Consider the following 27840-nt stretch of genomic DNA (forward strand, 5'->3'; position numbering starts at 1 on the left):
GTGCTCGCGCTCTACCAATATCCAGGAACGTGGGCCCAGCTCCACCAATATCTCTGTGCTGCTGGGGGGCTGGCCGCAGAGCCTCCAGTGGTGCTCGGCCATGCAGGGGCAGAGCGCAGCAGCCCCCAGTTCGCAGGGCAGACCGGCTGTTCTGACCCCCTCTGCCTGGGCACACTCACAGTGGCTGGCCAGGAGCCATTCTGGTGCCAGCCCCACCCCCAAGCAGCACGGTGGCCCCTCCCAACTCAACCCCTTCCCTCCGCTCCTTTCCCATATGGGCCCAGCACCATGGCCAGGAGCTGCCTCCCCCTCCTGGCCCCACCATTCTCCCACATGGGGCTGGCCAGTGCCGTGCCCCGCCCCCAGGGGCTTACAAGGCAGGTGTGTGGGGCGGGACTTGGATCCGTTCTGGACACCACCAAAAATTTTACAAACCTGGTGCCCATGCACATTAGCAGTGCCATTAGTAGGGAGAGTTCACCTTCCTCTGCGGTTTGTGGGTGTGGGTCATTTGAATATATGTCATTTATCATTTCTGTGAGGTCTTGAGGACTGGTGCACTCTGATCCTTCCTAGTCTCTGCCTAGCTTGCCACAGATTGAACAGGGCACCACTTTGCTCCTCTTCCTCCCTTTCTTTCTTTCGTTCATTCATCCTCCTTTTAAAATAATCTTTTGCTACCAGTTACCATTTGTTTGGTTTCTAGTCCAGAGGAGTTATTATTATTATTATTAACAGTCTAGTCTTCTGTGGGATGTAATACTTTGGTCTCATTTTGGTTGTTGGGTTTAGTCTGCAGATACTAGGTGGTGTTGGTGGCCTGTGATGTACAGGAGGTCAGATTAGATGATCTAGTGGTCCTTCTGGCCTTAAACGCTATGATTGTATAATGACCAGTGTAACACAGGCTTTCATTGGTGACCATACATGACATTTTTTGGCAAACTAATATGTAGATCCTGGACCCAAGGATCCCTGTAATCCTTTTGAATGCATGTGCTCTCTAGTTTCTGTGAGGTCTTTTGCTCAGCAAGTCTTTAATATACAGGAACTGAGTTACAGCCGATAACTTCAGTAACCACCTGTGCCTTGAGATGAGCTCAGTGAGCTAGAAATAATAGCTAGTGCTGTCACAGAGCTCATGCCTTGATTTCACCACCAGAGACTGCAGAAATCTGTGTCTTGAAATCAGCCCAGTTACCGAGTTGTGATGAACCAGTGACTTCACAGTAGCCTGTCTCTTGATACCTGCAAAATTGCTAACGCTCATAGTCCCTGGGGTTCTCAAGCTCCAGATTCCTGAGTCATTAACATATGTGAGAAACCCAGGAGGAAAAAAACCCACAAGTTGATAATGTTTGTGATTGTGCAGAAGAGCTTGAAAACATGACCCGACATCGGAGCGTATCTTAAAGACCCAGAAACCAAACGCAAAGCAAAGGCTGTGAAATTTATTTTTAAAAATCTCATGGTTTTAAAGGCAAACTCACGATTTTAAAGCGTGTGTGAAAGCACTGGCCTCTGTAAGGAGGCTAGATAACCGTGACCAAGCCGTGCCTTCCTTGCGCACGTACTCTTCCTACCCAGGTCTCTCGCGCAAGCCCCCCACATCGTGAGCGTCCAAAGCACTACCTTGGGGTGCTTCCCTTTGCACCTCCAGTGTGCACCTCCTGGAGCGCGCGCCGGCTCTGTTTTCAAGCTTTCTCACACGACTAGAAAGTGCCTTAAAAATAAAGACTGAAGGCGGGGAGTCCCCTGTCATCCCGGCAGTCCGGGAGCTGGGGTTTTAATAGGGCGAGAGTCAGGGTCAGGGGGTGAAGACGGGCCCACCTGCCTTTAATGATGGCTGGGGACGAGCGGCAGCGTGCCACGGCTTGAGCAGGGCACCGCTGCGCTTCGCTTCGCTCCCCTGCCTCCCGCCCTTTCTTTCCTTCCTTCCTTCCTTCCCCCGCCTTTTAAAACCCCCCTTCACTACCGCTCACCATGCCCTTGGTGTCAGCTGCCGAGGAGTTATCATGAAACACGCACTAGTGCGGCTGGGAGCTCATCCCGCCGCGCTCCCAAACCCACGCGCGCTCTCCTCCCCTCAGCAGCCGTTGGGCGCGCGCGAGAAGCCCTGCTCCTTTCTCCCCTCCCCCCCCACCGCCGCCATCATCCTCTCCGGACCAGGCGCACGCGGGAACCTCACGCCCGCTTCGCCTAATCCATTTGACCTAAAGCGGCCTCGGTCGCTGAGAGACGTCAGAGAAGACGTACGCGCGCTGCGCGCGCGCCGGCCGGGAAGATGGCGGTCGCCGGTGGTGTGGGCCTCTGCTACTGCGCCCGGCCGCTGCTGCCCCGGCTTTGCGGGGGGCCGCTGGCCGCGGGGCCCAGGGCCTCGGCTTATTGCAGCGCCGTGGCTGTGGGGATGCGGGGGTCCGGCCAGGGAGGAGGTGAGACCCGTCCCCGGGAGAGGGGCCCGGCCCCGGCCGATGCCGCAGCTGCCCTTCGCCGAGCCCTCCTCGGGGGCCGCAGCGCCAGAGGGGCTTTGATCGTGGGCGGCTCGTCACTCTGTGCTCGGCCCGCCCATCTCACTGTGCAGCCGCCTTGTGGAAATGTCTCTCTCCCTCTTCCCCCCAGGGGAGCCGGGGCAGCAGATGCCGGGGTTGCCCTTCCTCGGGCTGGGAAGGTCCCCACGGAAGGGCGGCGGCGGGGCTCCCCGGGACACCCCCCCCCCCCCCGCTGCCGGGAGAGCGGCTGTGACGTAACGAGGGGCCGAGAGCAGCCGGCTTAACCCTGCGGCAGAGCTAGGCTTGCCGGGTCGGCGTCGCAGCCGCAGGGCAGGCCCTGGGGAGGCAGGAAGGGACGATCCCGAAATAACATTCGTCTGGGGGAGAGCGTGGGGTCCGAGGTTGGCCGCTTTCCCTTTGCAGTCACGGGGGTATCGCCATTGCTGTGTTTATTACACGTGCAGAGTGTTTGTAGATACCTGCAGTTTGAAATCTAACTTTGAAATCCCAGTTCTGGCTTTTGTGTGTGTGTGTGTGTGTTGTATTCCTGTTACCATCCTTTCAAGACCCCACCGTAGGTGAGGGCTTAGGTTTCAAACTCATTCTTTAAAAAGCTCCCCATCTCGTATCTCCAGTTATCCTCCACCGTTCCGGGTGCGTAGAGTGGCATTAAGTGAATTTCTGTTTGTTCTTTAGCTGGACAGAGAGTTACCTCAGTGTGGAGCCACAAACTGTAGGGGGAATGTTAACAGTAACAAAAATGAAGGGAGAGCCCTTCCTTCCAAGAAGTACATGCTGTAAATAACTATTAAGCAGGATTTTTGGTATTTACACATTTCCAAATTCATTCGTCATTCTTCATGCAAACTACACTTTCGCATAAAGAAGTATTGGCTATAATTTCAAAGAGAGCCATAGAGATTAGAAATGAAAACTTCTTTGGTAATTGCCAGATCAATTTATTAGTACAGGCTTGTTCCCTATACTGTATTTACAGTGGCTTGTTTAATTTTGTTTTAAGTGCTCTAAATCAGTGGTTCTCACCCTTTCCAGGAGTATTATCCCAAATGTCACTTCACTTAAAAACTGCTTGCTTACGTAATCAGACATAAAAGTGTCAGCACACTGTTACTGAAAAATTGCATACTTTTTCATTTTTACCATATAATTATAAAATTGAGTACAATATAAATATTGTACGTACATTTCAGTGTTATATTTGAGCCTATTTTTCACCTGGAAGCTTTGTCTGAAGCCCAAGTCCTAGTGGCAGGGATGAAGCCTGAGCCCTAGGCAGCAGGGCTGAAGCATGTAACTTAGCTTTGTGGTGCCCCCTGTGGTCTGGAACCTCAAACAGTTGCTCTTCTTGCCACCCCCTAATGCCTGTCCTGCATTTGTGACTCCCCTAAACCTGTCCCTTCACACACGCCCTAGGGGCTGCAACCCCCAGGTTGAAAATCACTGATCTAGATGAGTTGAGTATCCTCCAGAAGACCTCTTAAGCTCCCCTGGGGTACACATGCCCCTAGTTGAGAACCCCTGTTCTAAATGATGAGGCTTCCACAACTTTATTGAAATATTCTTCCACAGATCTCACTGTCATAAAATTTTACTTGGGTATACAGCTTAATTGTTCCCTGTCTTTATTGCCACCTATTGCTTATGGTTGTGCTCTATGGCGAAACCTTCAAACAATTCCTACATTTGTAGGCTGTTCCCATATTGTTACCTTGCCATTAGATGTAGGTCATCCTATCTGCTTAGTTCTTTTCCTCTTTCCATATCAACCATTGTTTCTGTAGCCTCCTGTGACTTTTCCAGTTTGTCAATATCTTTATGGAACTGAATGGACTATTTCAGGTGCTTGAATAGTCAATATTTAGATCCCAAGTTTTGACATTAATACATGGAAGAGCATGGATAGCGGGCTTCATTCTGTCATCCCTTTATTTAATTGTGTCCATGATAAAAGTGTAGTATATGCCTAGTACTAGTATACTGCACCCTTATATTTGAGGAATTTGTACATTCTGTAATGATTCTGAATCCAGTAGCAGTAGTATACTTGTCATAGAATCATAGAGTTGGAAGGGACCTCAGGAGGTCATCTAGTCCAACCCCCTGCTCAGAGCAGGACTAACCTCAGCTAAATAATCCCAACCAGGGCTTTGTCAAGCCTCAGCTTAAAAACCTCTAAGGATGGAGATTCCACCACCTCCCTAGGTAACCCATTCCAGTGCTTCACCACCCTCCTAGTGAAAAACTTTTTCCTAATGTCCAACCTAGACCTCCCGCCCTGCAACTTGAGACCATTGCTCCTTGTTCTGTCATCTGCCACCACCGAGAACTGCCTAGCCCCATCCTCCCTGGAACCCCCTTTCAGGTAGTTACAGATACATCAGATACATATAACAAAAGTTGATGCCGGTCACAAGATCTAATTCAGCCTTTGCCATGAGTGGATAGAATTTATTTGAATTCAGTGGAGTTGGTAAGTAAGTTTGAAACTCCTTCCTTATTATGGCAGCTCAAAATGAGAACCCCACTTTCCTTGTCAGTCCCCCTTACTGTGTTGTGGGAAGGAGTCTCTATGTGAAACTGACATTCTTTAGATTGTTGTATGCAGTTTTGTTGTAGCCATGGTGGTCCCAGGATATTAGAGACACAAGGTGGGTGAAATAATCTCTCTTACTTTACCAGCTTCCATGGGTGAGAGAGACAAACTTACACCAGACCTGAGGAAAAGACCCAAGTAAGCTTATCTCTCACCAGCAGAAGTTGGTCAAGTAAAAGATATTACCTCACTCATTTTGTGTCTATGATTCTTTAGAATTTCATAATTGCCAAGCCGGAAGGTTTTGAATAGCAGTTATGAAACTCAAATGTCTTGTTCATTCACTATGTTGCTCATAGCTTTCCTGAACAGCAATAAGATAAGCTCTAGAGCTCTCTTGAGACTCTGGAAGACAATACTGCATTAATTTACATTTGAAAGGGTATCTCTGCAAATGCATGGGCGCTGCATAAAGGCTAGAAATTTAGTTTTTTAAATAAGAGCTTCAGTTCTGCAGAAACTGATGGCACTTCTGCAGGTTGGATTTACCATTTAGTTTTGCTGCTTCTTACTGAAAATACTGCTTTATCTTGCAGTTGCAGCATCGAGAAGAAAGAAGAAATCAGAAGATGCAAGAAATAAAAGAGTGGTAAGAAATAAAAATGTTTGCAGCTACTTTATCTGCAAGGTTTTGTATTTTTACTGTGTATTTAGTAATTTGTCCATTAACCCTAATTGTCCCAAAGAGCTTACAGTCCAGCCATAAGATGACCAATGGATCCAGACAGTCATGGGAATACAAGGAAACTCTGAGACACTTGGTCAGCATGGTAGATGGTGATTTCAGCACACCAGCAGCCTATCTGTTGTCTAGGTTTTTGTAGACATCGTAGCAAAGAGTTTTGAGGAGGGATTTGAAGGACAAAAATGAAAAGGCTTTGCATATGTTGAGGCAGGGTGGATTGATTTAAATTACCAGTTTTAGTCCTGATTTAAATCAGCAAACAGGAAACTGGGATTTAAATTATTGATTTTTTTTTTTTAATCTTGTTTGCATCTGTACTTTTTAGTTCTTTTCCTAAAGAAAGGTTGATTCTCATTGATTCGTAATCATTAAAACATGTTGATTTGCAACTAAATATAGTCTTGACATTAAATTTGGTGCTTCTTTTTGTTAACCAAGAGGGTATGCTATATCAATACACACTTATTGAAGCAATCATATAGCTTACATCTATTCAGAGTTTTAATATTTATGCTATTTTAGAAAATGATGAAGGATACATCTCTTAATAAATTAATATTTTACTTGTAATTTGTGTCAAGTTCTCTTTGAAAATTCAACTAAAATTGCACAAAAGCAACATTTTAAATTTTTTGTATTTAAATAAAACTACCTTACGTGCAGGATACATAAGAAAAAAAGTTTATCAAAACATGCTTTTTGCATTTAAAGATAACTGAGTTATTAAGCAAAGTATCTAGTTAGTGCATTGAATGATTGGAACTACCCTAAGGAACTACTGCAGTAGAAATAATACATAACAAATTCTAAACCAAGCCACTTGGGGATATTATGAGCTAAAAAATGTTTTAAAAAAAAAATCAAGTGAACTTCAGTTAAATTTTCCAAATACCATAACTTTTAACTCCTGTTTTGTTGTTTGTTCCAGTGGGATTTATTTTATCTTCTTAGGCACTCTGAAAAATCCCACTTGGTGGCTATCTGCAATTTTAGGCACCTAAAAACCTTTGAAAATCTGTCCCTAAGAGCTCACCTTAAACATTACTTGGACATTCTCATGAACTTGCAACAAAATCAGACTTAACGTTCCTGATACTTCTGGAACACTAGCAGAGTGAAATAAAACTTCCTTTATGCCTCATAAAGAAATCAGAAAGGGCACAAGCCCTTTTTTAAAATTCCTTTGCATATCACTTTTAAACTTCTCTCAGAATAAAATAAGGAATGTAACGTGAAATAGTGGTCTAAAATTTGAGTTTGACTCGTATTCACTTTTTATGTTTGCAGATTTGAAACAAGACGCGCACATACACACTACCACCTCAGGGTAAAGAGACAGATTTTCTTGGTGTGAACCTAGTGAGTTTTTCTAGAACATCATGAACATATTTGCTTAGTTAAAATAAGATGCTTATATGATAGAAAAAAATGTTCTAGAATTGAAAAGGAATTTATTAAATGCTTAATACAAAATTATCGTTTTAAAATGCAACAATGGCATTAGTGAAAGGCATTCCTTGAAGTTACTGGCCTTAAGAAGATCTACTGTAGCCTGCCAGTCAATTATTCCTGAAAACACCCTTCACTTTGACTGCTACTGGTTCATCTCTCAAAATAACCCACAACTCACCTAACTTCTATCACTTCTCATTTCTTTAGCCTAGCACTCCGAGAACTGAAAAGATGGCTTTTGATCAGGACTGGAGCAGCGTTTATCCAACTGCAGCAGCATTTAATCCTTCTTCGGTGCCTCTTCCCATCCGAATGGGTTACCCAGTGAAGAGAGGCGTACCTCTACCAAAAGAAGGCAATCTGGAGCTTATAAAGGTAGGGTGTATCCCAATCATCTTTTTGTTTAAATGATTTGCAGTAGGGTTTGATCAAAATATTTTTTCCAGATAGTATTTTGTGCTTGATACATTTTATCACACAATATGTTTAATATAACACAATTGTGCACCCAGGTAGCAAATGCAAATTAAGAGAATCAAATGGGCTTTACTATCAGTTTCATTGCTATGATGCCTTAAACTTGCATGCATATAGGGTTTGGTCCTGGTGACTTGCTCTCATAATTTATTAATATTAATGAGGTGAGAAGACACTTGTTGAATCCTCTCATTGAATCTCAAATCACACACTTTGTCTAAAAAGAATAAATAGTGAAAATGTAGTCAGATTTTGTTCATTGAGCAAGTTATTGCCTGGTCAAGGTAGTGCCTTCGATTTTAAATTCACATAGCAGTTCATCTGCTTATAAGCAAACTGTTACCAAAAAAATCAAATATTTTATTTCAGATCCCCAACTTTTTGCATCTGACTCCCCCAGCAATTAAGAAACACTGTACAGCTCTTAAAGGTGAGTTTTGCATTTTCTTTAAAACAGTCTCTTTGGAATTCTTAAGACACTTTGAGTAATTTAAGTGTCCCACAGTGTAATGTGTCCTGCACCCCTCCTTGGGCTCAGGCCCTTATTTATTCCAACAGGGGCCTATTGCAATACCCCCTCAGTTGGTGCATCTTCCTGGAGTCCTCCCTGTGCTCAGTCATTACCCAGGCCAACAGGGCCCATTATGGTAACCCAGCTAGGTCTGGTTAGATTGTAAGGTTTGTACTGTGATATTGAGCAACGTCCCAAGGGCTTCTTCCCTCAGGATTCTTTGCCTCTATTTGAATTCTCAGTGACCGCAGCCTTGCTGCTGAGTCACCCCTCTCATACTCTTTGCTGACCCCCACTTCCCTGCTGAGTCACTCACACTAGTGCAGCCCCCTTCCCTGGGGTGCCGTTTTCATTACGTAAGGGAATGATTTCCATATAAATGTCTGAAACTATTCTTTAAAACTAAAAATACAGGTAAGTGACAATAAACTTTTAAAAACTTTTACTGTTCTCAGCTGAAGGATCACAATATTGCTTGACTGAAACTAACTTTTCTATCCCTCAGATTTCTGCACTGAGTGGCCAGCTGCATTGGACAGTGATGAGAAATGTGAGCAGCATTTTCCTATTGAAATTGAGACAATAGATTATGTTTCAGCAGGGCCATCTGTTCGTAATCCCAAAGCAAGAGTGGTTACTTTAAGAGTAAGTACTAAATTTTAGTAAACAACAGAAGCATTTTTCAAGCTCTTTCAAGAAGTGTTGCAATTGAGCCTCAGATGAAAGACAGTAGATTACTTTAAATATATAGCAACATGTGGAAACTCATTCATAGTATGTATAGTATATAAATGAGATCCAGTTTAAAGTAAAGCCAAAGGGGCATGCTTTCTGTCAATTGAAACTTTCTATAAAGCGAGAGAGAGAGTTATCAGCCACATGAATTTATTTTAGTAACAGAAATGCCATCAATCTTGATCAAGCCGAAGTTTTAGTTAATCCTTGGGTTAAGAAATCTTATTCAAGTAATCTCTGATCAAAGACTGGCATTTTGTGGGCCTGACAGTATCATTAGCACATCTTTTAGGATTCATTATTGCTTCTGCGTTTTTTCGTTTGTTTGTTTGTTTCATTTGTTATAACTGTAAGACTTCTTACAAGAAACTTTCAGAGAGCTAATTTGTGTTGTGGCCATACGGATCTGTTTAACAGCTTTCTAATTATTCTCTCATGCCTTCTAATCGAATGTCATCAGGTTAACGTGCTCTGACTCATGTGATGCTCATTATTAATTTGCTAGAATATGATAGTGACAAAAGCTTGGATGGGAACTGTTCCTAAGAACAGAAATGTAGTCCTAGGAGTGTAATCATTTCAGGTATTTTGTACTTTGTCTTCAAAGTGACTTGCAATGGGGAAAAGGAGTTATGTTAAAACAGAAGGCCTGTGATAATATATTTTTAATTCTGCTTGATATTTAGCTTAGAGATGGCAGGAATATAAAGTTGTACCTGGCTTTGCTGGAGGAGTCTTGGAGGACTAAAGCATTTGGGTGTTAGTTTACTCATCTTGAACAGAAAGGATTGAGTGAGTCATTATCAGAGACTTTAATCTGCCTGTCTGTTGGGCGTTTGAATCCAGGAGTTCACAGAAACAAAACCTTCTTGTGTTTTATGCATTAACCATAGAAAGCAGGTATTCTGTCCTAGGGATATGTGAACAATGTAATTTTGCTTGGGGCCAGAGTGGCAGAAATAGTGTTACTTTTGCCTCTACTATTTTATTTTGTGTAAAAGTAGTCTTTAAAAAATTATTCCATTTTCTCAATGGTCCTAATATAGTTATGACTTTGCTAATATTCCAGGACCTATGACTACATTAAAATGGATTTAAGGTTTTGAGTAATGGGGTGAGGGAGAGTAAATATATTACAGAGGTGTTGTAATTATCATCCTATAACCCAAGCATTACAAACTAAGATAATTGAATTCGTTAACACTTTTGGATTTCTTTCAGAAGTAAGGTAAGAATGCACAGTGAAGTCACCCAAACAGCCTTAGCTCTAACTTGTTGTGACAATAACCATGTGATCAAGTCATTTCAGTGTTTCTGGTCCCAGATCAGATGAAACTGATTTTTAAAGATGTGTTAGACTTTTTTGTATTGTTCTCCTTGTGGTGCCAATGTAGGAGAGAATTACATTTTTATTGGCTGCCTTAAGTGTACACTTACATTAATATCTTTTGGATTTCTTAAGTATAAATTCTCAATGGTAAGGAAGTACCGGTAGAGGGTGTTATACTGTTCTTCTGTCTTCTCCGTCCCTGCTGTGTGGGAGTACATCATTTGTTAGATGGCTTTTTGCGACTTGTCCTGGAGACTGGGGGCATCTGGCTCTGGTGCCTACTTACTTTGGAGGGCTGTTACATGGTGGCTGAGAGGTTGGGGTGTAGCTCTCGGATGAAAGGGATATGGAAACCCAGGAATAGTCAGAAGGATGAAGGGAATCTCTTGATCCCTGTGGTAATGAATAGTGGGATGAGACTGGAAGAAAGCTGGTTGGGTTTTTTGGACAAATTGAGATGCTTTATCAGAATACCACTAGTTCTGCCTGTAGTTAACTCTTGAGAAGCTGGAGTGTTGTAAGAGTCCAAGTGTCAAAATACTTCCATTGACTTCAGTGGGCTTTGGATCTGGTCTGTAGCAATCAACATAAGAGTATAAAGACAGCAGTGGTTAGCTGACAACATGAAACTTCAGACCCTGAGAAAACTCTGCATTACTTAGCACACTGATTTTATTCTTAAAAGCTTAGCTTGAGTGTTCATGATTTGTTTTTGTGGGGGTTTTTGTTTTGTATTTTGCATTTTAAGTAACATAATTGTGAAATCGAAGCACTCTAATCCAGAATTTTAAAAATCAATTGCAATCTTTTTTTTAAAGAATAGGTTTAGCATTTTGCTACACTTTAGATTTTTGGAAATTTTAAACTTCCTTAAATCCCAGTTCTTTGTGGTGATTATTTCTTGTTGATGTCAGAATCCAAATATTAAGCAATGATGTAGGTCTAGTAGAAAGCTGTCAGTGACCATGTACTATAAAGCATAATGGTTTTGGGGTTGTGAAATATAATGCAGAAAATGGCTTTTGATCAACTGTTTCTATTTTTGCGGAGTGAACGTAGTACTGGTGAAAAGTGCTGTATTAACAGCCTACAGAGATTGTCATTTTTCAACCTGATCTTGAGAATCACCGTCGTGGTTGAGATATTAGCCCTTTGCCTGAGACTGCCAACAGTGAGGTCTGCTGTAGTGGCTATTGCACTATAAGGATGGATGGGTCCATTAAATACTGCAGAAGACCACCAACTTTTATTATTCCATAGAAGAGCCATCAGATTATGCTATCTTTGAATAGTGGTTCACTTTACCTCTGAATGTCCCCTTATCAGTTCTCTGAGCTATTCATTTCTGGTTTGGTTTGGTTTTTTTCCCCACCTGCCCATTAGATATAAATTGCTACATTCGTGAGCTGGAACTGAACTTGACTTGTCACTAACTTAAACAATTTTGTACTTCACAAATTTTCATTACTAATAGCTTTTGTTACTGGAGCATTGCTCAAAAGAAAAACAAGTTTCAGAGGACAAAGAAAATGTAACTATCTGCTAGCGCAAGTCAGTGGTCTGGTGCCACAGATGTTCAGTAGCCGCACCCTAATAGAGGATGGTTTTTAGCCTACAGGAGTATTGTGAATGATTTAGAGGTAGATATGTACACATACCTACATACACGCCCATGATTCCCCTTCAAATTTACACTGTCCTATCTAACTGAAATCTGTGTCCTTTGATATTAATTGTGTGGTGTTTATAGGGCAGCATGTTTTATTATTAGTATTCAACCAAAAAAGAGGGTGAAAATAAAACAGCCAGCCATATGGCCTTCCAAGCACTAATGATCATTCCCAGACCTCAATTAATGAATTCTGTCTTTAGTGTTCTCTGTTTAATCCTCTGACAACATAATCTGCCTGGTTTGCGGGTGGGAGAGAAGCAGGAGGGGAGATTTAAAGGTGAAAAGCAGATGGCATCAGGTCAAACAGTGACTGAAATTGTATCAATGACTGCAGGTATTTGCTGCAAAAGTCTTCATTGTGCCATGAAATAAGGAAACCTCTGTTACTGATGTGCAAATTTAAATTTGTTTTATAAAACAAAAGTGCAGAAATTGTGTTGCTTTTGAAGAAAAAAATATGTAGAGATCTCTTTAAGATCTTAATTTGTCCCCAGTTTTTTATTCCCTCCCACTCCAATGCACTTGCTTGGGTCTAGCCTCAAACAGGAATCCTGTCAGCTGTTTAGTCTAACCTAGTGTTACAGGACTGAAAATGTAATCTGCTGTCATTTTATATCATCCACTGCTATTCATGATACTATGGTTTATAAGTTTAAGCTATCATAAGACAGTGTAGTGCATTCTAGTTGATAGATGTAAATAGTGAAATTAATATCCTGCTTGAACTAGCTAGCAGTGTAAATGTCTGTCACATTAACATGGCCCTAGATGAGCAGAAATAAAAATGAAATCTTTTTTAATTCCTGTAACATAAACTGAGCAGACAGTTATATGTTGGCTATGAAACACGGAGGTATAAGAATGCTATAAAGGTTTTTATTGTCATGAGTTTGGGATGATTACACCATGCACATGTGAGTATAAAATGATGTAGTAGCATGAAAAGTACTATGTTACACTGGACGTGTTTTGCATTGTTGGTAAATCAGAGCTAATGCCTGAGATCTGTGTTGGTGGTTTTCAGTATGTACCAGGATGTTCTGTTAAAGCAAGCTGAGATAAAGCAAGCTGAGGTACATAGACACTGTAAAATCATGACTAACGTGGTGTATTTGCCACACCGTTGCTGAAACCCTTCAGAGCTCATAGCATAATGTGTTCTCATAGATTTCTGCAGCACTGACCCATTCTTAAAAAAATGTGGCTAAAATTTGAGCAATACAAAATATTTAAATGGAAGACTATCGTTCAAAAATACATGTTAAAACAGATAGTAGAAATGTCCTCTTAACTGTTTTAAATGGTGCCTTATGGAAGGGTTTTTAATGTTCAAGTTTTAATGAAAGTGTAATGATTTAGAACTTTGGTTTCTAAGATCTCTTTTAGCCAGCTCTTTGTAGACATTAAGGATCCAGTGGAACATCTCATGAGAGCAGAGGTATTTACTTTTTTTTAATGTGCTCTCTGATGGTATAACCATTCCCCCAGAAGAGGTTCCATTTTTAAATGGAGATGAACATACATGAGGCCTTATCCTGCAGACACTGATCTCTGTCTTGCATGGAGCCAGACCTCTCGTGTACTGGATCTTGTGGGACACTGTGAATTGAGGGTGAATAAGTCTGTCTGTTCCATAATAGGAAACAGTCTTCCTCAATTGCATTGCCATATTTTCTTATCATATGACCTTCAGAACAGGTAACATAGCTTGTTGTGTATTTGTAAAAGATTGTGAAGTTAGTGCTGTGAAACTTTTTGTGCTACTTCCCAATTTCCTTGTCCCTTTATTTTCTTGTTGACTAAAGACATATATTCAAAGTTCTATGCCTCAGCCTTTTTTGAGTCATTAATTTCATTGTCCTCCTTATGTCGGTGGAAGCACTCTGGTGAGGATGTACACCTCCAATCCAAGGAGGGTACTGTGGACATCAGCCACCGCAGGAATTAATGTGGTGACTGTATGGCAACCTAACATAGGTCAATTTATCTTTGTGTGCAGACATGGCCTTAATCTAGTACATTTTTCCTGAAGTTTGTTAAAGCCTCCTAATGCTTTTAGCCCTTCAGCTAGCATTGACTCAGTCTGGGTTTTTTTGTCTGCCTTTTCTTGACAAACCCCTTCCTTTCTTCCCTCCCTTTGACTGGAGGGGTGTTAACAGGCCACTTCACCTTGAATGGTCCCTTTAAATATGTGTCAGCTACTTATGTTAAACAATCTGTTCTATCTTGTATTGAGCTCTAACATTGAAGCCTGGTCTACACTGAAAGGTTTTGTTGACACAAGTCATTATTTCAACAAAATAAAACACCCCAATAAGAGGTGTAGGGCCCTTGTCAGCAGAGCAAGTGTGACAGTGTCAGTGTAGATACTGCATCCCCTTAGGGCAGTGGAGGGGCTGTCATTCTTGTCAATTTCACCGCTCTGCTGGAGCAGTGAAATTGACAAGAAAGCTGAGGCAACTGGTTACTGCTCCCAGCTGGGAGCTGGTGGAGAAGCCCTGGCTGCTCTAAGCCCAGGCAGCTGGTTCCCAGGCCCCAGCTGTGAGCCAGGACCGGGCAAGCCACGGGCAGCTGGATCCCGGATCTTGACTGCGAACCGGGACCCGGCGGCTATGAGCAGGGACATGGGCGGCTGGAGCCCAGTTGTGAGCCGGGACACAGGCGGCCCACAGGGAGCCCAGGAGCCTGTGGTCTCCTGGCAGGAAGCTGAGAGATGGGTCTCTCAGCTCCCCCCACACTGTCTCTGAGGTGGGTGGAAGTACTCCTGATGAGGACACATTCCGCTGACCCAAGAAGAGCAGTGTGGGCATCAGCCACTGCTGTAATTATAATGATGGCTGAAAGTTGACCCATCTTACGTTGACTTATTTTTCTAGTGTAGACAAGGCCAGAGACTATGTCTACACTATGGCGGCGCTGTAGTACTTCTGGTGAAGATGCTCTAAGCTGACGGGAAGAGCTCTCTAGTTGGCTTACTATCTCCTGCCTCTGCGAGAGGCAATAGCTATGCTGCTGGGAGAAGCTCTCCTGCTGACGTAGCGCTATCTGCACCAGCACTTAGGTCGGTATAATTTACATTGCTTGGGTGTGGATTATTCATACCTCTGAGTGATTGTAAATTGTATCAAAGTAATTTGTAGTGTAGACATAGCCTCCAAATGACTGTTTCCCAGATCTGAAGAAGAGCTCTGTGTAATCTTGAAAGCTTGTGTGTCTCACCAGTAGAAGATGGTCCCATAAAAGATATTACCTGACCCACCTTGTCTCTCTAATATAGCAACTACAACAGCAATCTTCTTTGATTGTCAGAGCACACTCTGCTACTCTTACTGCGCAGAAGCAGGGTCCACGTGGCCAGTTAAGGCACATCAGGCTAGAGCACCATAGATTTATATCCCAGCTTGCTGCGCATAAATCACCTCATGGACAAGCCCTGATTCTAATCTTTGAGTAGTCCCTTAAAGAGCTACGGTGGCTCCTGCTTGTTCCTTGCATTCTTCCTTTTCAGAGGAATTAGTCTATTTTTGGTTAGCAGTAGTGTCTTTTAGAATTCCTCGACTGCCTTTCTGGATTTTAATATATCCTGCCATCACTCCTCAACAAAAATGTGTCATTTTGAAATCTAATATCCTTGTACAGCTGCATTCTGTGAATCCATTATTTGCTAAGATGAATTCAAGTAGTTCATAGCCACTAGTACCAGTTTACCATTCTTGCTTAGACTGTACATCACTGGTTCCCAACCTTTTTGGCTCAAGGGCCACAAATATAAAACAAAGAGGATCTCCTGTTCCCGTGGCTGCAGCAGGGAAACTGTGCACTCCACCTAGGTCCCATGGCAGTGGATCCCTTCTGCAGCCAGCGGGAAGGGAGCTGCAGGCCACTCTAAAAGACCCCGTGGACCACTTTTGCCCCCCAGGCCATGGGTTGGGAACCACTGCTGTACATAATAAGTAGGTTCAGGTTTATTTCCTCTTATGATGCATATGAAGAAAAATCCAGCTATTTTCTATGAGTCTTAGGACTGACTGTAGACTTGATGCAGGAACTACAGGATGAAACTCTGTGGCCTGTGTAAGTGTTGTGGTATTTTAGAATGCCTTGAGCATTGGAGTAGAAGTATCTTTCTGTCCTCCTGTTTTTTAGACACTTAGGGCAAGCACCTTTTGAAATATGAGTAGTAGTCCTAATGATTTGCAAAAGATGTGTTTTATTTCTCTGCATCTGGATCAAAGGAGAGACAGACAAATTCACCCCACAACTCTTTGTTCTCAAACATTCCTTGTCTATATTTTAAATTCTTCTGACAAGTAAGGCCTCTGAAGAGAATTCTACAAATGCACATAACTCAATTCCTGGATTTTTAATTCCTGAGTAAAAGATACTGTCTGTCTAATTCTAAAAACATTTTGACTGTATGCCTGGATTGATTTGCAAAAGAACTAAAGATGTTTTCTCTTTTTCAAGATTAAGCTTTCCAACTTGAACTTGGATGATCATGCAAAGAAGAAGCTCATTAAACTTGTAGGAGAGCGGTACTGCAAGAACACAGATATACTTACCATTACAACAGACAGGTATGGTAACATGAGAAAAATGTCTGTCGCATTGCCTTATTGGAAAGTAGTGAGAGCCTGTTGCACTAATATATCAGTTTGTCTTACTAAACTCATGTCCCTTTTTGGATTAAAATCTACTGATTAAATAAAATTGAGTATTCCGTTTAAAACTATTTGTTTGTAAAGGCAAATCTAATAAAATATCTAAAACATCTAAAATATCATCAGATGTTGGAGAAATTGGATTGTATGAATTTTACCAACACTGTAAAGAGCATCAGGCAGAAAACTAAAAGGGCTTTGTTCAAACCAAACATCTCTTCAACACTCTCATTTCTAGGTCACTAATCATTGTAGATATTTACAGTTAAATTTCAGCAGTTGCCCTGGAGGAGCCTTTCTGTTTTACACTGCAGTGTTTAATAGGATAATCCAAATACAAGTTTTTTATAAACTAAATTATCCTACAGATTCAGAATGCAATTCAGTAATGGGGTGAAATCTACTGATGTATATGTTTTAGTGTTTGTAAAGCACTACAAATATAAAAGCACTAACTAGGTAATCTTCAAAACCCCCCTGTACATCAGAGGTACTATCCTCATTTTACAGCCAGGGAAATTAAGACAGTGTTGCTCAGGGTTCCAAAGCAAGTTATTAGAGCCAAGTTCAGAGCTTGGGTGTTCTGGCTTCCAGACCCAAATTTTAGTCCACTTGATCATGCTACCTTTTTCAAAACTATAAATAATTATTTCTGTTACTGTGGGTCTCTCTGGAGCACCAATATTATTGCTACAGACCTCATCTTTGGGATCGGTACTGGCCTTGGGTCTGGGACTGCTTCAGTACATAGTAGAAGTGTAATGCCTCTTTCTGTGCTCGTTCATCATCAGTCTTGATGCCATCTCTGTGTTGGTTTTCATACGACGCTGGTCATTTTGCTTGACCTTTCGGGGGTGGCCCCTCCACTACCACCAGACGACTTCTAGGGCTTGTTGAGATTGCATTTGGGGACTCTCTCTCTTCATCCTTCCCTTCAAAGCACCACTGTAGGAAGTTTTCAAGACCTTCCTCAGATCACCAACAGTACTGAGAACAGCACCATTCCCATAATAGGGATGGGGCCTCTGGCCTAGTATGTACTAGATTGCAATGCCTTACCCTTGGAATTCTGGGATGTTTTTCAGTGTACAAAATGCCATTCTTCAAGCTAGTCTAGGGAAAGATCACTTATTCCATTTACCGTGTCTCTTCCTGAGTCATCTCTATTATATGCACAATCTGATGTTATTTCTCCTGAGTTGGTTCAGCCTAATGTTCTCAAGCAAGAGCCTCCAGTGGCCTCACTCCCTTCTTCTTCTTGCTCACCTGATGAGTCTACAGTACTGGACTGTTCACCTGTGCCTGAGGACTGAGTCATACCAGGACCTCCTGAGGTTGTGGTGTCCACCTCGGGCACTCAGGCTGAGTTTGTGCAGGAGAATACTCGTAAGTTGCTGGATATTCTCCAGTTGTTAGTTCCAGGGAGTGTAGCTTTCCTGATAAATGAAGCTCTCTTGGAGCCTGCAAAGTCCTTGTGGAATATCCCAGCTTCATTACCACCTGTAGCCATACTGAGAAATTGTTATGGTGCTGTGCAGGGCTTCGGTGCTCCTGTTCCCATGCAGTTCCTAGTTCTCTCATTGTAACAGAATTAAATGACAGATCATGACCGGGGAGATGTAAGCCCACCACCAGGGACAAAGAATCCAAAAAGGTGGACTTGATGGGGAGAAAAATGTACATAACTTCTTCATTACAACTGCGCATTGCAGATCAACAGGTGCTGTTATCTAAATATGACTTCATCAATTGGGATGCTATGTTCAAACTCACGGATAAGTTGCCAAAAGTGCCCACTTAAAGAGTTCATGGCTTTCATTGTGGAGGGTGGTCTGATGGGTGAAACTTGGTTGCAGTCAGCCCTGGATGTTTCATACACTCTTCCAGAACTATGGGATCAGCTGTGACTATGAGAAGGGCCTGCACAGGTCTTGCTGCTTGTAACTTGAGGAACTGTTTGGTTAATGTAGAAGGCACAAAAACCAACCATCTCAGTGTTAATTGTGTCTGTTCTACAGGGTTAGTGGAAATTAAAAGCAGGAACAATTTTGTCACTAAGGTCAGCAGATATGACTCCAGATGCACAAAAAGAGCAGATTGCGTTCCACAACCATCCACACAGAAGAAACCCTGCCCTGGTTTTAAAAACCTCTGGCTTGGATTTGGAGGTACTTTATGCCCAGACTAGCTTAACCAGTTTGAAGGTCTGGTTAGCCTGGGCTCCAATTTAACTCAGGCCAGCACCCATCCACTTTGCAATGAGGATACAGGCAGAGTCAATCGAGAGCTGATAGTCCTCAGTGTCTGTCCTGCAATTCCTCCCTGAAGGACAAACAAACGAGTTCTTCTGCAATTGACTGGGAAAGAATCCTAGGTTGTCTCAGCACAAAGAGTCGTGTGTTATGCCCCCAGACACTCACAGGTGAATGCAGAAACAGTGAGGACACATTTCCAGAGGGGTAGCCGTGTTAGTCTGTATACAGCAAAAACAACGAGAGTTCTGTAGCTCTTTAAAGACTAACAAATTTAATTTCAGTAGGCATAAGCTTTCGTGAGCTTCAGCTCGCTTCCTCAGATGCAGTTGGTAGAAGTGATACGGCAAATAGGAAACATATTTAGAAGACAACATATGCATATCCAAGGGCATAGATAACAATGGGGTAGGTGAATAAAAGCCGGGTACTTGAGGCATAATGACAGCCATTGAGTAGGAGGTGAGAATGGGTGATCAGAGCAAATTACTTCTTCTAATAGCCGTTCCAAATCCCTGTTTAAACCCAGTTTGAATGTGTCAAGTTTGCAGATAATTTCTAACTCAGCAGTTTCTCTTTCAGGTCTGTTTTTTAAGTTTTTTTGGAGAAGCACAGCAACTTTCAGGTCAGCGACAGAGTGCCCTGGGAGACTGAAGTGTTCTCCAACTGGTTTAGGGATGTTGTTATTTTTTGTCTGATTTGTGTCCATTTATAACATAAGTAGGACTTGGTTATGAGGATGCTTACATCCGGGCAAGGCTACCAGGTGCCCAGACCAAGCTGCCAGTCACCTGGATTAACTGTGCAGTGAAGACATACGACACACTTAGTCTTTGGCAAAGCCTCATCCTTGTTACCCAAAAAGAACAGGTTGACCCCGATATCCTTTTGTAATGAAGAAATTTAGTTTCTCTGCAGTCCGTTTGTCCTCAGTTAGATCCCTTGCTCTCTGGTATCCCCGTGATTCTCTTGTAGGCGTTCTGATTCTAATTCTTGCAGAACTTCTTGCCTCTTTTTCATTTTCCTTTAGTTACTTTCTTTCCATATTCCCTCTTGCCCATCTTACGTTTTTTATCTGCCATAGCTGGTTCCTTTTAATTGGCTTCACTTTAGTTGGATTTCAATTTGTGAAGGATACCAGTTTGGCTTGAGTGCTCTCTTGTCCTTGGCTGCTTAATCATAGTGTGATTTTGGGTTTGTTTTATTTTGGTTTTTTTTGGGAGGTGTGTAAGAGGGTGTGCCAGTGGAGCGGGTATATATACTTTCTGTGATTCTTCTAGGGAATGCTTAAGTAATTCCCTTGCCAAGTGAAAGGATTTTAACTTCCTTTAGAGTCTTTTCAGGTAGCTTCTTTTTTTAAATCTACTTCCACTGTTACTTAATGGATCAACTGTAATTACTTACTGACTCAGCTCCTGTGTTTTACTTAAGACTACATCCAGCACAGCTGCTCCTCTTGTGTGTTATAGAGTTCGCTTTTCCAAAAAAGCAGTCATTTTAAGATGTTGAGAAATTGCTTCTCTAAACCTTGTCCTGATATGACACTGGAACCTTTTTTATATGTGGGTACTTGAATCAAGCATTATGACTAGTTTATTAAATTTTAGTTATCTCTAGGATCTCTCTCAACAGTGCACATGCAATATCTTTCCTGATCCAGAGGTTTAGTATAAACTTTTTAGTACATTTATATTTTTTTAGGCTTGGGAACTATGATTTGTATGGATACTGTTTATATTGCCCTTTCCATTCACTTTTATAGTGGGGGGTGGTAATTTCTAGGTATAGTGGGTCCAACACTGGGAAGAGAATAGAAAGGATACTACCTCCCCTGCTGACTACACCTCCTGCCTTGTGGAGGGAGGTGAGAGAGAAACACTGACTTCTGCACTGCCTGCTTTACCGGACTGTGGGAGTACATGGGAGCTTGGAGCAGGAAAGGTGCTGTACTGGCCCTACCTGAGCCCTGGAGATCACTTAATACAGAATGACTCCCCTTCCTGCACAACCACCCTATTGTAACTCAGGAGAGAAGGAAGGGAGAAACTGACGGGTATCCCATCTTTCAGCATGGAAAGAAGCCTCCAGATAGGTTGGGGGGAGTTTTGGGGGCACAGTGGGATTAACACCAGCTTCCTCAATTAAAAGATAGTGACAGCCTGTCCTAGTGTCTTTATATGTTGTTTCTGGAAGTAATTCAATCTCTTTCTGGCCCTCCAGATCAGCACCTCTGGTTTCAAGATACATGATTGGGTTCTAAGAGCCACAACTTGCTTGTGCCTGATGCATACCTACAGCACTTGGCTATGAGGCAAAAAGTGCACATCCTAGTCTGCTGTATCCTTCCCTTTCTGACTGCTTACACTTGGGGGTCTTTATCTAACTTGGTACTAGGTTGACCTAAGTTTTCTTACATATAAAACTTTAAATAAAACATTAGTTTCTATAGTTTTACTTCACTTACCAACTGAACAAAATATTTTCTTCAGTACCAGACTCTCATGCAGTCTACACTTACCTGTGCACACTGACAGCAGAATTTCATTAGACTGGCTCTAGCCAAGAATGCAGAGACGGGTTGCTGAGGATATGCCCTTTAGGTTCTAGTTTTTTGTAGTAATTTTCTCCCAGTGAGCAGATGCAGATCAGTCATTGACTGAATTGTTTCCTTGACATCACACTAAAAGCCTAAAAATCTGTATAGCTCAAATTGAATTCAGAAAGGTGCATTGAGCAATAGGTTAGGAACGGAAGTGATACAAAACCTACCCAAAGTCTGTGGGCTCAGATTAAACAAACAAACAAAAAATTTTAGCTACTTATTCCTAATTTCCAAAAGCAGAATAGCGACTCTATTTCAAAATGCATCCTTTGTTTTTAAATTTCAGGTGTCCATTAAGGAAACAGAACTATGACTATGGAATCTTCCTTCTCACGGTTTTGTACCATGAATCTTGGGTAAGCAGTTGAATGTATCTAGCAAAATAAGCAGTGCTTATAATTTGGAAAAGATGATGCTTCAGCTAGGACCGCATTTAGTTAAAAATCCTGACTTGTGTGGTGAGTGAAATCATTCTGTAGCTTCAACATGCTTGGAAGATTTACAAAAAGCATAACAACCCTGTTAGTCTGTCCAAGGTGAACTACAGAATGCACTGCTAATATCTTTCCAGCATGCCTCTATTTTATTATTCACTTGAATTCACATGCACACAATATTGTCTCACAAGGGGTTTTAGACCTAAATTTCTTTCTTCTGAGAAGAATTAGGAATAATTTTGTTTGCATTTATCCTGATTCAGTTTTAAAAAGCTAAATGGAAATGAAGCAGCTTTTAAAAACATTTTAACTGGCTATTAAATGTACACAATTGAAAATTAGATAAGAGATCAATGTAAAATGTTTGGTTTTTAAAAATGTGGTTTTATTATACCTGATTATCTTAACCCAAGGAAAATACAGAGAAGCAGGAAACGAAGTTATTTGACAGACTTAGGTTTTAAAAAAACAAGTTAAATACTCAAGTAATAAGTGATAAAATCAAATTCATTTCTAAGCAATGAATGAAGTTATTTTAAAAGTGTCACAGATTGAATCTTAAATTTGTCTTCATACTCTGGTTTTTTCCTTTGGAAAATGTTATTCAAAACACACTCTTTTAATGTGTACAGCTTAAATAAAACAGGAACTATTCTGTGTGCATAGTGAGTTGCACAAAAGCAGTGACTTTGCGGTCAGTGAAATATTCAATCTTAACTGTAGCAATCACTCTAGTTGCAGTGACTGCTATAGTTAATAAGATTGAAAATATCCACCTCTGATGGGTGGAGGGAGAATAGTTTTGCATTCATGCTTTTTTTGTTTTGTTTCCCCAATCACTGATACTGTCAACAGGAGTATCAGTTGTGGTGTGTTAACAAGGAATTAGAATGAAAAACTGTTTTGTATAGGCCATCTAATGGGCATAAAACAACTTTCAATCCATAATCTTTTCTCTCTCAAAATGTATCCCTTAGCTGGCCTATTAATACTCAGTATATGCTCTTCTCCCATGACTTCTAGTCATTCCTATTGATTACAAGTATTAAAATGCATTTTTTTAAAAATGCACTGACTGCAGTCATATGGAACGATGAAAGCAACAAAATATATCTGAAATAAAAAGTAATGTTGAAAACCCATACTTGCCTTTTGAACAGCTTCTATTTGTTTCAAGGTAGTAGCTGTCAAAGATAGCATTATTTGGCCTCCACTGCCATGGCATTTGTGAACCATGCCTGTTTTCACACTGTATGTGAGCAGGTGTGTTTGCAAGTACAATATTTTTTCAGAGTTTGTAAAATGTAGTAGACTGGTAGTTCTCAAAATATTTTGAAAAATAGTACATTAAATTAACATTATCCATCCGACTAAAACCCTTAAGAATTAAGATATTAGGGTCTTATATTAGGCTGAAAAATAAGTTTGGTACTTCCTTCCCACTTCTCTCTGAATCATCCTGGTTGTATCTTGATGTCACTGCATTTGTTTCCCAACGTTTATATACTCATCAGTGAACCTTGCAGTACTTAGTCACAGTGGATTGTATTTTTAGTCTTACCTTGGTGGAGGTCTAAACTTTTAGCTGCCCTTCATGATATTTTTGCAATTGACTTTTCTTTCAGTGATTGTGATTTTTTTTCCCAGTAGTATTTAAGTCTCTCTCATAACATACTTTAAAAAGTTTAATATTTCTGCATCAGTCATTCTAGATACTCACCTAAATATGTACTGTAATTAACAACTCATTCAAAGAGGTATTTCATTTGATCAGAGACTACCTTCAAGGATGTGTGTATTGTAATTGTAGAAAACATACTATTACATTTGGCTTATGAATTTATATTTTTAATGATAGGTTTTATAGATGAGTTTTTACTTTTCAGTGGTATATTATCAACAGATATTTTTTTTTTAACAGCATCACAAATCTTGAACTCAGGTGACAGATCAATGTTTCTAGTAGTAGAGCAGTGACAACAGAGAAGCTAAACACTGCCCCTGTTTTTTATTAATTCCAGGCAAACAACACATCTGTTTGCTCTAGCATTACTTAGTGATGGAAGACAGGGCCATATGATATTGTGGTGTGAGTGCTTGATGTGTATTGAATACACACAAGTCTCTTGCCCTTTTATTACCTTTCAACTTCCATGTTAATATTTGATGAACCCATCAATCAGTTGTAATTGTCTTTGATTTCCATGAAAAATTGATGGTCTGCTGTGACATATTTGATTTTTTTCCATGATCAGTAGTAATCCCTTTTAATAGACCTGCTGAAAGGCAGTTTTAATGCATTTTGTTAACCATAAGCAAACAGGCTGTGGTCTATTTTAATCTGTGTGAACTTTAAATATTACAGGGGATTAGCCCTCCGTATAGACAGTAACATTAAACCCATTACAAAAGTAATCTTGAGATTTGGTCACCTTGCCAACAGAGTGGTGCTACATTGCATGCTTGCATGAATGTGCTTGGTGGAATGCAATAAGAAAACTAGGCCAGTCTTTTCTTTCCATACTTTTAACAGAAAGCAAAGTTGGGCTGTATATTGACTGCTTTTGTTGCAGGTTGTGATGCAAGTCCTAAAGACCCAGTGCAGTACTTGCTGTGTTTTCTTCCTTCCTTGGTTATGGTTCTTTTAAATCCATTTGTTTAAATGAGAAAACAAAGGAATGAATCTTCTAATCCTTCATCCATCCTCTCTAATCACAGGCTAAGTGAAAAGTTCTGTGTGTGAGAACCTGTTTAAAACATTGGCACCACATCAGTGGGCTGATAATTGTGATAAATTTGCAAGGCAGTGTGGTGTTGGGGGCAGAATTGGGGTGTGGGAGGGAAAGAGCTACACAAGGAAGAGAAAATAACTTTGCTAGATCATGTTGCTCTGCAATTTTATATTTTTTTAAAAATTAAGGTGCAGTTATTTGATATTTGTAGCCTTACTTAGCATGGTTTTACTCAGTAAAATGACTGTCACAGAGGAATTTAGAAAGACAAGGTGGGTGAGGTAGTCTTTTTTTGAACCAACTTCTGTTAGTGAGAGACACAAGCTATTGAGCCACAGAGAGCTCTTCTTCAGGTCACTAGAGCTGGAACTTCCATGGGCTACAACTACAATGCATACAGCATAGAGAAGTTTGACATCTGTGTCAAATTTTCTCAATTCACAAGTCAGCTGTTTTGTTTTGTTTTTTTGGGGGGGAAGAGGGGTTAATTGCCAGCCCTACATACTCAACCTGAAATCTTGAAACCAAGCTGGATTTTTTTTCTCATGTAGCTTCACCAGTAATTGTCTACAAGCTGTATTATGTCCTTAGTCACACCTATGCAAATTGTAGGATGGCTAATGGGGTTGCATAGATCTAATGCAGAGCTTAATTTGGCTACAGTCTCTCTAGTGCTAGTGAAGATTCATAAGAAGGCAAAGGCCCATCTTAACTGTTGGATTCCAGACTGTTTGCGGTCCTGACAGATTTTTTTGATCCAATTTATTATGGAGACATTGAGACAACGTTAGAGCCTCAGTCAATTGGTTTTGTTTTTTTCTGTACAATCTCTCTTCAGAAGAGAACTATGCCTTTCTCAGAGACCTAGATGTTCACCAGGAAACTGAAAGCTAAATGTGCATTTAAACATGATGAAGTTTGAAAATGCACAAGTAAGGTTCCCCAAACAGCCTCGACTCTGCCTCTGTAGTGCTACTCACAGAACAAAGAAATACCAGGAGACAGTACTCCCAAACAATGCATTTCTTCATTGCATCAATGACCTTGGAAAATCTGAGGTTTTTTTAATAGGTTAGCTTTAATATCCTTGTTATGCTAATTGTCATACATTACGGTGAGAGATAAGGATGGATGCACTACACTTCACCTTTCCTTAGCAAACTTTCTGCCATACAAGCCTGTGCACAGGAGTTGGAGGGCAGGTTTTATGTTTAGTCACCAAAAGTGATGACATTTTGGTGACAGTTTCCAAAATACAAACCTTAAAACATCGATTACAATATTTTGAAAATGTATAGTAATGCTTAATATGTTCTATTTCATAGCTTTTTCATCTTAATCAGTAATTGAGTTAACATTTCCACATCAGGGTAGTAACTGTCTGAATAGCCACTTAGCTGTTCATGTGAACAGCAGTTTTCTAACCAATACCTGAATTGACCGTATGCTTTGTTCCACTGTAATCTCTATTTGATGCTGGAACATTTGGGTTGATGGGGGAGAAAATTTACTGCAGTCTTGTTCTGTTCCAAGTCTGGATGCCCTAGACTCTGTTCCTTGTGTTTTGTGTCTTGACTTGCAAATTGTTCCCCAGGAAAGGACCTGTAGCGGTGGATCTACATTCACCAAACAAAAAGGGCAGCATGGAGAGAGATTCAGTGAAGTGTCTCACTCAGTCTTCCTGTTCATAATGGTGCACAAAGCAGTAATTATAATAGGCACGTGGTCGTTCTTATACTAATTTTGAATGGATGCAAGTATAATAACACTAAGAAGAAAATCTTTTTTGTTTTTGTTTTAAAACACTTTCTTATTAAAAGGTTTTTTAAAAAATGGTAGTTTGCTGCCATCAGGTGGTTCAAAGGGGCATAAACCGATCTTTCTCATTTATGTAGGAACAGTCATTGAGAGAGAGAGAGACGTTGTGGGTTGGAAACTATTTGAGAGAGAGAAAATAAGTAGAACTATAAAATCAGTTTTCAACATGGAATTAGGTTAATAGGTAATGTTGTAAGGATTTCTGTTTCATATTAATGATCCAGAAAAGAAGATAAACTGGAAAAATTAGCTGCTGTTTAGTATGCAGTGGTATTGTAGCCCTGTCAGTCCTAGGATATTAGAGAGACAAGGAGGGGGAGGTAATATCTTTTATTGGACCGACTTCTGTTGATGAAAGAGACAAAATTTCAAGCTATACAGAGGACTTTGTCAGGTCTGGAAAAGATACTAAGAGTCACAGCTAAATATAAGATTGAACTGATGGTTTAGCATAAGCAGTTAGCACATACTGTAAGGAATCATTCAAAGTGAAGTGACCCCTGTAGTCAGAGGACAAAAAGGGGGGTCAGTGAGTTACGGATTGTTGTAATAAGCCATAAATCCAGGGTCTTTATTAAGACAATGATTTTTAGTGTATAACAAAGCTATGAATTTAAGCTTCCAGGCTCATCTTTTGAAAGTTTTGTGCTGGTTTCCTTTGAGGATGAGGACTGGTAGGTCAGATATAAAGTCATTGTTTTGTGAAAAGTGTTCATCCACTGGTGATGTGGTGTTTTTGTCTTATTTTCCTGTGATAGTTCATTCTAATCTAGAGCATAGTGATTTTATTGGGTGAAACCAGACAAGCTTATTTCTCTCACCACCAGAAGTTGCCCCAATGAAATATACTACCTCATACACTGTCTCTCTTTAAATATTATGCTTGTTTCTGATATCCTTCCTGCCTCTTCTATATGGCAGAAATTTTTAAAAGGTCAGTAAAAGGCAACAATAAAGATTGGAAGCATAAAATCATAGCCCTAGTCTATACTTACCTGGAGATTCGGCGGCAGTCGACGGGAGTTACACAAACTACACAGAGTAGTTTGCGTAACTCCCATCGACTGCTGTGCTTCTCTTCTGTGTGCTGTCTTCACTGCACTGTGCACAGTTCCCGTCGCTGCCGCGCTATGCTACTTGCGGGGGTAGTTTTACTCAGTCGACTTCCTGATCGATTGGGCGGGTCTACACTGACCGCTCAATCGATCCAGAAAGATTGATCTGGTGGCGGCAACTTTGAATTTCTTTAACTCTGTGGTGCTCTCTCCTTCATACCATGACTACTTCCCAGTAGTGGAATGTGTTAACCTTCAGGACCAAGACACGGCAGTCCTGGCCACCTATTCATTCCCCCTGAGAGGCACAAAGAGCCT

At 41.1% G+C, this 27840-nt stretch overlaps 1 protein-coding gene across 1 annotated transcript in view; it reads left to right on the plus strand.

Annotated features, from left to right (window-relative positions):
• The first annotated feature begins 2251 nt into the window (after positions 1–2251).
• Positions 2252–27840, plus strand: part of MRPS35 (mitochondrial ribosomal protein S35) — a 31628-nt gene continuing 6039 nt past the window's right edge. The window contains exons 1-7 of the mRNA XM_067531052.1: positions 2252–2432; positions 5640–5692; positions 7448–7615; positions 8087–8147; positions 8734–8873; positions 16433–16542; positions 21767–21836. Coding sequence (XP_067387153.1) covers positions 2285–2432; positions 5640–5692; positions 7448–7615; positions 8087–8147; positions 8734–8873; positions 16433–16542; positions 21767–21836 — 750 coding nt within the window. The 5' untranslated portion in view covers positions 2252–2284. The remainder of the gene's footprint in view (positions 2433–5639; positions 5693–7447; positions 7616–8086; positions 8148–8733; positions 8874–16432; positions 16543–21766; positions 21837–27840) is intronic.

The sequence above is a fragment of the Emydura macquarii genome, unplaced genomic scaffold (genome assembly GCF_026122565.2).
Source record: "Emydura macquarii macquarii isolate MOO-44397 ecotype Brisbane River unplaced genomic scaffold, CSIRO-AGI_Emac_v2 contig_3122, whole genome shotgun sequence".
NCBI lineage: Eukaryota > Metazoa > Chordata > Testudines > Chelidae > Emydura > Emydura macquarii.